Source organism: Mustela nigripes, chromosome 1 (assembly GCF_022355385.1).
Source record: "Mustela nigripes isolate SB6536 chromosome 1, MUSNIG.SB6536, whole genome shotgun sequence".
In the NCBI taxonomy this organism is placed as follows: domain Eukaryota; kingdom Metazoa; phylum Chordata; class Mammalia; order Carnivora; family Mustelidae; genus Mustela; species Mustela nigripes.
The window spans coordinates 183,469,264-183,481,380 of record NC_081557.1 but is presented as its reverse complement, the minus strand read 5'-3'; the positions used below and the strand labels follow the sequence as shown (position 1 = coordinate 183,481,380).

At 36.3% G+C, this 12,117-nt stretch overlaps 1 protein-coding gene across 1 annotated transcript; it reads right to left on the bottom strand.

Annotated features, from left to right (window-relative positions):
* Positions 1 to 4,876: 4,876 nt before the first annotated feature.
* On the bottom strand, positions 4,877 to 5,923 carry LOC132014418 (large ribosomal subunit protein eL29-like). The gene has a single exon (XM_059395446.1). The coding sequence runs from the start codon at positions 5,841 to 5,843 to the stop codon at positions 5,355 to 5,357; it is 489 nt and encodes a 162-aa protein (XP_059251429.1). The 5' UTR covers positions 5,844 to 5,923; the 3' UTR covers positions 4,877 to 5,354.
* Positions 5,924 to 12,117: the final 6,194 nt, after the last annotated feature.

The window sequence follows — 12,117 nt, the reverse complement described above, 5'->3', positions numbered from 1 at the left end:
TGCTTCATATGTGAAAATTATGACATTTAAGTTGTTAAATGATTTATACTTTTAAGTGGGTTGTATGCTTAAAAATACACATGATCAAGGTCAAGGAGTTCTGAATAGAAATCTCCTCATTCAATGCCCAGTTCTCCCCAGGACAGAATGTCCTTTATCACTACCTCTATTTAACATTATACAGAAGTGCTAGCCAGTACATTAAGGCAAGAAACAGAAGAGACCAGAAAGGAAGAAATAAAATTCTTTTTATTTGCAAATGACACCATATATACATATTTCTCATATATATATATATATATATATATATATATATATATATATAGAATAGCCCAAAGAATTCAGAGATTCCTGGATGCAAGGTCGTTATGCACATACTAATATAAGCACAATTCTATTTTTACAAACCAGGTATGAGTAATTAGAAAATGAAATTTAAAAGACTACTAATAGTATTAAAAATATAAAAATCTTATAACTGAATCTAATGAAGATACACAGGTCTTCAACATCAAAAACTTGAAGAGTACTAAGAAAAAAAGACCTAAATAAATGGAGGAATATTATTCCAATCCATGTTCATGGATTGGAAAACAATATTATAGAGATGTCAATTCTCCTTGTATTAATCTATAGCTTATAGTGCAATAAAAATCCTAGCCTATGTGAAACTTGACAAACCTATTCTAAAATTTATATGGAATTCCGAGGGACCAATACAGACTCAAACAAAGTTAGAGGCCAGCTTGCCTGACTATCAAGATTTATTATAGGGTCATAGCAATTATAATAGTGTGGTTTTAACTGGGATAGATTAAAGGACCAATGGAATAGAACAGAAAGTCCTGAAACAGACATATATATATATATATATATATATATATATATATATATATATGGCTATTGATTTAGGGTACAAGTAACTGCTTAGTAGTGGGGACATTTTCATTATAATTTTTTCCGAATCAATAGGATATCTGAAAAGAATAAAATAAAACATGACAATAAAAGAAAACACTGATACTATACATAAAAAGTAATTCTAAATTATTGCTAAGACATGAAAGGCAAGAGTATATGATCATTACCTTGAGATCAGATTCCTAATTAGGAAACAAAAACCACTAACATTAAAGGATAACGTTGATAAATTGTACTATAAAAACTTCTCTTCATAAAAGGAGAGAATGGAGACATAAGGTACTAAGTGGAAAAAGATACCTTCAATCTACCTGACTTAATACTTGTATGTAGAACATATAACTTTTAAAAATCTGTAAGAAAAAGCCCAATTTTAAAAAGTGAGCAAAAGTCTTGAGTAGCCACTTGATAGAAAAGGATATGATAATGGTCAAAAATATGTGAAGAATTAACCAAAATAAGGAATGTAGTAGGCTAAATAATGGCCTCCAAAAAGTTCCATGTTGTAATCCCTGAAACCCATGAATGTTAGATGACAAAAAGCAAAACACACACACAACCAAAAAACATTTGCATTATGATCAAATTAAAGACTATCTTAGATTTAGATTAGATTTTCTGGATTATCTAATGGGCCCTAAACATTACCACAAGTAAAGAGAGGTGGAAGGACAATTGACACATGAAGGAGAGGGTAGATTTTTGTTTTTCAACATTTCCTTAGCGATTCAGGGTCTCTTCTGATTCCATACAAATTTTTGGATTATTTGCTCCAGCTCTTTGAAGAACACCGGTGGAATTTTGATTGAACGGCATTAAAAGTATAGATTGCTCTAGGCAGTATAGACATTTTAACAATGTTTATTCTTCCGTTCCAAGAGCATGGAATGGTCTACCATCTTTTTGTGTCTTCAATTTCTTTCATAAGTGTTCTGTAGTTCCTCGAATACAGATCCTTTACCTCTTTGGTTAGGTTTTTTCCCAGGTATCTTATGGTTCTTGGTGCTATAATAAATGGAATCGATTCTCTAATTTCCCTTTCTGTATTTTCATTATTAGTGTATAAGAAAGCCACTGATATCTGTACATTGACTTTGTATCCTGCCACGTTGCTGAATTGCTGTATGAGTTTTAGTAGTTTGGGGATGGAGTCTTTTGGGTTTTCCACATACAGAATCATGTCATCTGCGAAGAGAGAGAGTTTGACTTCTTCATTGCCAATTTGGATACATTTTATTTCTCTTTGTTGTCTGATTGCTGTTGCTAGGACTTCTAATACTATATTGAAAAAGAGTGGTGAGAGTGGGCATCCTTGTCGTGTTCCTGATCTCAACGGGAAGGCTGCAAGGTTTTTCCCATTGAGGATGATATTTGCTGTGGGTCTTTCATAGATAGATTTTATGAAGTTCAGGAATGTTCCCTCTATCCCTATACTTTGAAGTGTTTTAATCAGGAACGGATGCTGAATTTTGTCAAATGCTTTTTCTGTATCAATTGAGAGGACCATGGGGTTCTACTTTCTTCTCATATTAATTTGTTCTATCACATTGATTGATTTGCGAATGTTGAACCATCCTTGTAGCCCAGGGATGAATCCCACCTGGTCATGGTGGATAATCTGTTTAATGTGCTGCTGGATCCTGTTTGCTAGGATCTTGTTGAGAATCTTAGCATCCATATCATCAGTGATATTGGTTTGAAATTCTCCTTTTTGGTAGGGTCTTTGCCTGGTTTGGGGATCAGGGTAATGTCGGCTTCATAGAAAGAGTCTGGAGGTTTTCCTTCTGCTTCAATTTTTTGAAACAGCTTCAGGAGAATAGGTGTTATTTCTTCTTTGAAAGTTTGGTAGAATTCCCCAGGGAATCCATCAGGTTCTGGACTCTTGTTTTTTGGGAGGTTTTTGATCACTGCTTCAATTTCGTTACTAGATATTGGTCTATTCAGGTTGTCAATTTCTTCCTGGCTCAATTTTGGGAGTTTATAGTTTTCCAGGAATGCATCCATTTCATTTAGGTTGCTTAGCTTATTGGCATATAACTGTTGATAATAACTTCTGATGATTGTTTCTACTTCCTTGGTGTTAGTTGTGATCTCTCCCTTTTCATTCATAATTTTATGAATTCCAGGATCTGTAAAGAACTCCTCAAACTCAACACACACAAAACAGACAATCATATAAAAAAATGGGCAGAAGATATAAACAGACACTTCTCCAATGAAGACAAATGGCTATCAGACACATGAAAAAATGTTCGTCATCACTAGCCCTTAGGAAGATTCGAATTAAAACCACATTGAGATATCACCTTAAACCGGTTAGAATGGTCAAAATTAGCAAGACAGGAAACAACATGTGTTGGAGAGGATGTGGAGAAAGGGGAACCCTCCTACACTGTTGGTAGGAATGCAAGTTAGTGCAGCCTCTTTGGAGAACAGTGTGGAGATTCCTCAAGAAATTAAAAATAGAACTTCCCTATGACCCTGCCATTGCACTACTGGGTATTTACCCCAAAGATAGAGATGTAGTGAGAAGGAGGGCCATCTGTACCCCAATGTTTATAGCAGCAATGACCACGGTCGCCAAACTGTGGAAAGAACCAAGATACCCTTCAACGGATGAATGGATAAGGAAGATGTGGTCCATATACACTATGGAGTATTATGCCTCCATCAGAAAGGACGAATACCCAACTTTTGTAGCAACATGGACGGGACTGGGAGAGATTATGCTGAGTGAAATAAGTCAAGCAGAGAGAGTCAATTATCATATGGTTTCACTTATTTGTGGAGCATAACAAATAGCATAGAGGACATGGGGAGTTAGAGAGGAGAAGGGAGTTGGAGGAAATTGGAAGGGTAGGTGAACCATGAGAGACTATGGACTCTGAAAAACAATCTGAGGGTTTTGAAGGGGCGGGGGGTGGGAGGTTGGGAAAGCCAGGTGGTGGGTATTATAGAGGGCACATATTGCATGGAGCACTGGGTGTGGTGCAAAAACAGTGAATACTGTTATACTGAAAAGAAATTTAAAAAAACTCACAGGTCAACTGCAAAAAAAAAAAAAAAAGTTGGCATGAACATATGTATATATCATGACCAGCATGATTTCTACATATGTACCCAACAGAAATATGTGCACATGTGTGTCATGACACATACAAAAAATATTCCATGACAACAATATACATGAGTCAAAACCTGAAAACACTCTAAATGTTCATCAACAATAAAATCTATAATTATTATATTTACATAATAGAATGCATCTAAGAATGAAAAAAATTCACCTACATACAGCCACATGGATGAACTGCAAACATAGCATTGCCTGAAAGCAACCAAGAACAAAATATATGTTCTGAAGTGATGCCATTTCTATAAAGTTTAAAACCAGGCATACCTAACCGTAGAGTTAGAAGTCATGATAGCGGTAAAAGGGAGAAAGTAGTAGGAGGAGGGGTTTTGCAGGATATTTCTAAAGTCTTGGCATCTTTGTATATCTGGGCTACCAAAGTGTTTACATTGTCTTAACCTCTTGAGCTGTTTACTTGGCTTGTGTATTTGTGTATTGTACTTCAATAAGAAAAAGTTTAAAAAATTATTCATGTCCACATTGCCAGGCATCGTGATTTTGTGTCATGTACACTAGCAATGTAGAGATAGTCCCAGGGTAAGGAAGTTTGATCAACCAACACACTGACATATTAGAGAGGGCTGCCAAACATTCAGTTGCCAACAGCACCTAGTGGACCTTCATTTGTTCTCCACTCCTTACTAATTATCAGAGCCAATACTGGAAAGAAAGAATGTCTGTAATGAACATGCAAACATTTTCAACCAAATACATTTCTATGACATCGTGATTATATCAATTTTTTGATGCTAATGTTGTGTAATTATGCTCTATTTTTCCCTTGATCAGTCTTTAAAAACAAAAAAGAGATTTTATTTGTTTATTTGACAGAGAGAGAGCACAAGTAGGCAGAGCAGCAGGCAGAGGGAGAAGCAGGCTCTCTGCAGAGAAGGGAGCCAAATGTGGGACTTGATCCCAGGATCCTGGGACCATAACTTGAGCTGATGGCAGCCGCTCAACCATCTGAGTCACCCAGGCACCCTTTCTTAATTGGTCTTGCTAGAGGTTTTACCAGTTAGAACTTTTAAAGAATGAACTTTTGGCTTTGTTTATCCTCTCTATTGTGTTTTTGTTTTCTATTGTATTGATTTTATTTTTATTTTAATTCCTCCTTTTCTTTCTTTTCTTTTCTTTTTTCTTTTTCTTTTTCTTTTTTTCTTTTCTTTTCTTTTTTTTTTTTTTGACAGATCCTGCTGCAGGTTTATTTGTACAAATAGCACAGGAGGACACCAGCCCCATGTGGATAGAAACCCAGGGGTCATACCAGTCCTTCTGTCCTCACACTGGCACACAGAAGCCTCTACACTGGAGCCTTTGTGGGGGCCTGGGCACCTTTGGGAGTCTGAGCTGCAGCAGGAGCAGGAGCTGGAGCTGGAGCCAGAGTCGCAGCCGAAGCCTGGGCCTTGGTTTGAGCCTTGGCCTTGTACTTTGGCTGGCAGAGCTCGAAACCCTTGGCATTGCAGGCACAAGCACGTTTCCCGAGCTTGGGGTGAGCGATGTAGGCAAGTCGATTGAGCTTGCGGCTGCCACCCTTTGAGATCTTGGGCTTGACCTCCCTGGGCTTGATGAGAGCCTTGATAGCCTTGGGACATGCACTCATGGCCTTGGCGTTGTTGGCATGCATCTTCTTTAGGCCCTTCTTGTGCTTCTTGGCAAAGCGCATGTTCCTCAGGAACTTGGGGTCTACCTCCTTAAGAGATTCGTATCTTTGGGACCGGGGTTTCTTGATGCCATTTCTGTGCCATTTCTGTGACTGGTTGTGCGTGGTGTGGTTCTTGGACTTGGCCATGTCTGCACCGAAGCCCACGGCTCCCTAAGCGCTTCGGGCCAGAAGAGAAAGGGAGCTCCTCCTTTTCTTTTATTGGCTTTTGCTTTTTACCTTTAAGGTTACTTCTTTCTGTTACTAATGTTCAGCATTTTTTTCCTAAGCATAAAAGTTTTCCTCAAATATCTCCTTTAAATATTTACTTCAATATGTAGTAGGCTTACTGAGATTTCATCCTAGGTTTTGAAATTTTTCTTGATTTATTATTTGACCAATAAGTTTTTAATGCAAGTATACTCTTTATTTTCCAAATATACAGGGAATTTTTAAATTTTTAAATGCTTTTTGATAATGATTTATAGCTGAATTGCATTATTGTCAGGAAGTGTCACCTGTATAATAACAATGATTTGAAAATTGTTGAAACTTACTCTTGTGTTTTTAAAACATGTTCACAAGGGGCGCCTGGGTGGCTCAGTGGGTTAAAGCCTCTGCCTTCAGCTCAGGTCATGATCTCAAGGTCCTGGGATTGAGCCCCTCCCCACAAGTTGGGCTCCCAGCTCAGCAGGGAGCCTGCTTCCTCCTCTCTCTCTGCCTGCCTCTCTGCCTACTTGTGATCTCTGTCTGCCAAATAAATAAATAAAATCCTAAAAAAAAAAGTTCACAAATTCTTTGATGTTCTTCCTTTCCCTCCCTTTGAATATGAATTGTCCCTACTGACTTGCTTCTTAACCAATAGAATGTAGTGGAAGTGACACTGCAGGACTTGTGATGATAGATTAGGAAAGGTGATATGGCTTCTGACTGGCTCTGAGCACCCAAACTTGCTCAGCATGAATCCAGCCACCATGCTGTGGTAGACAGCCACATGGAACAACCACATGAAGGTATTCTGGGCATAGCTGAGGGTTCCAGCCATGGGCTAACACCAGTTGTAAGACAGGTAAGTTAGTAAGTCTTTGGATGGTTCTGGCTTCCAGCTTTGAGCGACCATGGCTGATTCTGAGTAGAGACATGATGTCCCCAGCGAGCCTTGCCTAAACTGTAGATCTGTAAGCAAAACAAATGCTATTATTATTATTTTAAACCAACACATTTTGGGGTCTTTTGCTGAGCAACAATAGAATACAACATGCATCCTAGACTTACATAGTTTACCTTTAATTAGCACTTTTGCAATTCCCCCAAACAGAATTTTACAACAGCTTAACTCCATTTCCCTCTCTGATGTACTGTGCTCACATATTTTACTTCTATTTACAATCAGATAATTATTATTTTTCTTTCATAAACTAGTCTATTTCATCTAGATTACTTACATATGCTTTCTGGTGCTCTTCATTCATTTATGCAAGCCTGTGGTTCCATCTGGGATCATTTTCTTCAGCCTGAATAAGTCTTTAGCATTTGTTGTGGTGAAGATCTAGTAGTGATAAATTCTCTCAGCTTTTGTTTGTCTGAAAAGGCCTTAATTTTTGCCTTCTTTAAAAAAAAAAATATTTCTACTGTGTATAGAATTCTAGGTAAAATGGCAGGAAGGCCTTTATTAAAAAACTTTTAACCTTTTAATGTCATTCCATTATGTGCTGATTTCCATAATTTTTGTTGAAAGTAAGCTTATAGCTTTACTGTTGATTCTTTGAAGATAATGTGTGGGTTTTTTTCCTCTCCGAGTGTTTTTAAGATTTTTCTGTTTGTCTCAGTTATTAGCAACATAACTATGATGTGCTCAAGTATGGTTTCCTTACACTTGTATTCTACGTGAGAATCATAGTGTCTTGATTCTGTGGTTTGATGGCTTTTAATCAGCTTTGAAACAATAGCCAGTATTTCTTCAAATATTATTTCCGAGCCATCATCTCCTCTTTCTAGAACTCCAATTGTACAAATGCATGCTGGACTTTATCACTATTCTTCATTTGTCTCTTTTTGGTGTTTTCTATCCGCCTCTCTTTGTGCTTCAAACTAAATATGGTTTACTGACTTGTTTTCCAGTTTACTGGAAGTTCTCTAACAGATTCCAGGTTTCTGTTGAAATTCTCCATATTCTCCTCAGTTTTATTGAACACATGAATTATCTTTATTTTAAAGTCCCTGTCTGATTACTTCAATTATCTTATCTCTAGGTTGATTTTTGTTGTTCTTTTAAATTGTGGCTTTTGGTAATTTGGCTCTTTTTTTTCTTAGCTAGATACTGTGAGTGAAAAATTGGACAGACTATAAATGCTGTCATCTTTCACAGGTTAAGTTTTCTTCCAGCAGGTATATAAAATATAGGAGGATAATTTTGGTTCTTTTGAGAAATGGTTTTCATCATCATTAGGAATTTTCTATTTCATGTTTGCCCTCAGTCCCAGATGTAATACTTTTGCATTGGCTGAAAGCCCAGGTACTTACTGATACCACCCTGCCGCCTTCACCCGGCCTGGGCTTGAACTCACATTTGAATCTTTGCAGCATCACATAGCTACTTAATGAAACATTTGCTTAGCTCGTTGTTCTGTGAGATGCTGTTCTCTGCTGCATTTTTTGGAGTCTCACCCTAGATATTTATAACTAAGGAGTTATCCAGTGATGGGAGGAGGTGTGTATTTGGACAGTTTTTCAGTTAACTTTACCTGGAATCCCTGCTCTGTGTAATTTTTCTTCCTGAGTGCTAGATACTTTGGCAACCCCAAATTCCAACTGTTTCTCCTTCAGCTCTGAGCTGAAGGCAGAGGCTTAATTCACTGAGCCACCCAGGCACCCCCTGTTTTTCTTTCTTAAATGAAAAAACTGATTTAAATCTTTATAAGTTCAATAGTAGAGAGTAGAGAGTCATAGCCAAGAGTAGGCAGTCAAGGCAAGCAGATAACTTGGAAGATCAGAGACTGATTGTAGTGATAGAAGTTATTACTTGATATTTTATTGGTGGAAATTTTCTCCCCAAATAAATTTTCCTTGCTTTCTTGGTGATGGCTCGTTTTCACCAGACAATTTTAAGGACAGGCTAAATATTTGTTGGATGAATGAAGTACAATTCTAACAGTAAGAACTCATGTTACTTCATCTTACCTACTGGAATCAGGGTGTTGGTTGTACACACACGATAGAGGATGGAAGTCACCCCACTAGAGGGCGTTGAGGTCTTGTCTCAGTTTGGTGAATGAAGCTGTGGTTTGACTTATGCTTATTTTAATAGTTTAATGTAAATCAGAGAAGGATTTAAGGAAAGATCAAATTTAAAGATATAACTTATCTAGCTCAATTTGGGGAAAGAGTTTTAGAAATTGTATTATTCTTTATCTCACTTTCATGGTAACTAACTACTTTTGTTAATTAAAAGTCAAGAGTTGTACTTAAAGCCAAATCTAACACTATTCAAAATGTAAGCCATGGAAGTATGGGTGAAATATATAATTTGAAGATTTTTTAAAAATATTTTCCCTCCAATCCAATTTTGAAGATGTCTGACAGATATCTTCCTCTATGAAGTAAGAATCCCAATTGTTTCATATAAAAAGGACCAGAAAGAAATGATTACTAAGTTGATGACAGTGGTTACTTCTGGGAGAGGAGAAGTTAAAGGTACATGGTTTGAATTTTTATGAATATAAATTTTATAATTTAAATAAAAAGGAGTAAAAAATTCAGTTGCATTTAAAAACTAGGATGCCAATTTAGAAATGTAAGTCCAAGTTTATATAACCTGCCTAAATATGAATGAATACATTGTCTAAGTGATACAAATGAGCATTCTACAATAAGAATCAAAAAGGAAGGATGTTACCCTGTACATTTTAGCATCTCTTATGTTGTATAATGGATAGTCACATATAGGGTCTGAGGTCTTCAAAAATGAAACTTACTTAATTTGTTCTAACCCTAAAAATACCAGTTTACTTGGGAATTGAACACTTTTTTTTTCCCCTTCACACTTAACAAAAGAGTTAATAACACAGTTCTATAGGACTCAGTTTGGGAAAAAATAGCATGTGCAGAAGAACTAACTATATATATAAACAAAGAAATACCCATAATAAAAATAAATTATGTTCTCAAATAAGGTACTTTAAATAAATTTTAATTTAATTAAATTTAATTTAATCAATTTTTAATTTAATTAATTTTATATAAAAATATATAAGTACACTGTATTACATTATTTCTTGCTGTCTTTTTATTAGAAATATGGAAGTACCTTTTACTTTTCTTGGAAATATAATGGATAAGTCACCTATCAAACCATAGAAAAAATGAAATAAAATGTATAAAATAGCATGTGAGTAATAAGCCCCTGCTGTCACTTACAAAACACCCCTGAATTGCCATGCCCTTAGGAGAGTTAGGCGTTGGACACAAGAAGTGTCATGGTTCTCACTTTTTTTTTTTTTTTTTTGGTTCTCATATTTTTACTGTTAATCCACTCAAAAAGGCACCCTTCTGGCCCAAAGGACTAGAGTTAAAATATCCCTTCCATTCCCACACAGTATGGGAATATCACTAAGATATCCAGCCAGAGAACAAAGGGCACACAATGTTTTGCCAAGCAGGTTGAAAGAAGAGAACATTTTAGGAATACTACTTATCAGGATAAGATTTAAGCACAGTCAGATAAGCAAATAGAGATAAAGGCCCCTGATGATGGAAACAAATGAGGAGAACACTTAGGGACACACTAAAAAAATCAGCAGAATGTAGATAATGGGAAAAAAAAAAACCCAGCTATCTAATTTGAGCAAGTGTAGAGACCATTTTCTTACCTATGGCTGGCCAAATGTGTAGTGTGTATGTGTGTGTGAGTGTGTGCACATGCATGTGCACCAGACACTGCGTGTAAATAATAGCACCTTTCCCCAGCTGTGTATTTTTAGTAAATTTGAGTATGAAATTATGCATAAGTTGTGTATTTAGTCATTACTTCTCAAAATAAGTTCAGTCCTCCTTCAAGGTTTATTTATTTATTTATGTAAAATGTAGGTTGACACTGCCTAATTTACAAAGCCAAATTTCTTGCCTCAGCAGAATTAAATAATGATTATTTTTGTCTGGATATGTTAGATGTTGGCAGAAAAAACACTTATTCTTGATGTCTCTGAGTATTTCCTACCTATTGTTTCAATCTTATGTCATGGAATCCTTCATGTCATTCATTTTTCCAAAACTCAATTACTGGGATTAATTTAGAAATTCAGTATAAATGGCCTGTAGTTCTTGTGCTGCAAATCTATGTTGAACATTATTAAAAATCTGTCTTACAAAGAATATAAATTTCCTAAAATCTTCTAACCAAAATTAATTATCATCAGTAAAGCTCCCATTTTTTTAAAAAGATTTTATTTATTTATTTGACAGACAAAGATCACAAGTAGGCAGAGAGGCAGGCAGAGAGAGAGAGGAAGGGAAGCAGGTTCCCCACTGAGCAGAGAGCCCGACGTGGGGCTCGATCCCAAGACCCTGAGATCATGACCTGAGCAGAAGGCAGAGGCTCAACCCTCTGAGCCACCCAGGCACCCCAAAGCTCCCATTTTTAAAGCCTCTGCAAACTTGTCAATTGTTTCAGAAAGTTTGTAGATCAGAGAGCAGTCTTGTTTCCTCATATGCTTTTTTTCAAAAGTGGAAAATCTGACCTCTCCTAAGTCGTGTGGATGCCTGTGAGTAAGGAAAATAGATAACACATCAACTGTGGGGTATGATTTGGGGGACAGAAAAGATCCAATGAGTTTGAATGTGCTTTTCCACAGTTGGAGGTGATTTGAGTTATTTCTGGCTTAGATGACAAAGTTGGAGTCATTGTCTCTAGAGCAGATAATTAACAGTCGTATGGAGTAGGCTATGGACAGACAACTCATGTCTAGTCCTCAAGTCACTGTTTAACTAGATTGAACACTTTGGCCATGTCAGCTAACTTCTCTGGGTTTCTTATTGCAGCGTATGTAAAAGGTGGCTAAGAACTATCTGTCTAAAAAGTACTATCGTACTGCTGAAAACCCAGATGACAAGGGGAAATATCTTTTATCAAATATGTGAAAAGAAAACAACAGAAAATAATATAACAGGCACCATGCATTTACCACCTAGATTTAAAAGATGCAATTTGCTGAAATTTGCACCAATCTCATTTCTTATTAAGAAATAAAACATTACACGTACAGCAAAAGTCACTCCCTTGCCTTCATTATTATTTTTCCTTTTCTTCTCAAAAGTAGTTTGTATGTGTAACTTCTAGGCAGATGTTTGTACTTTTACTATACAAGTATATATCCTGAAAATTATAAACTATCGTTTTAGGTATTTCAAAATTTACATGATAGCATGT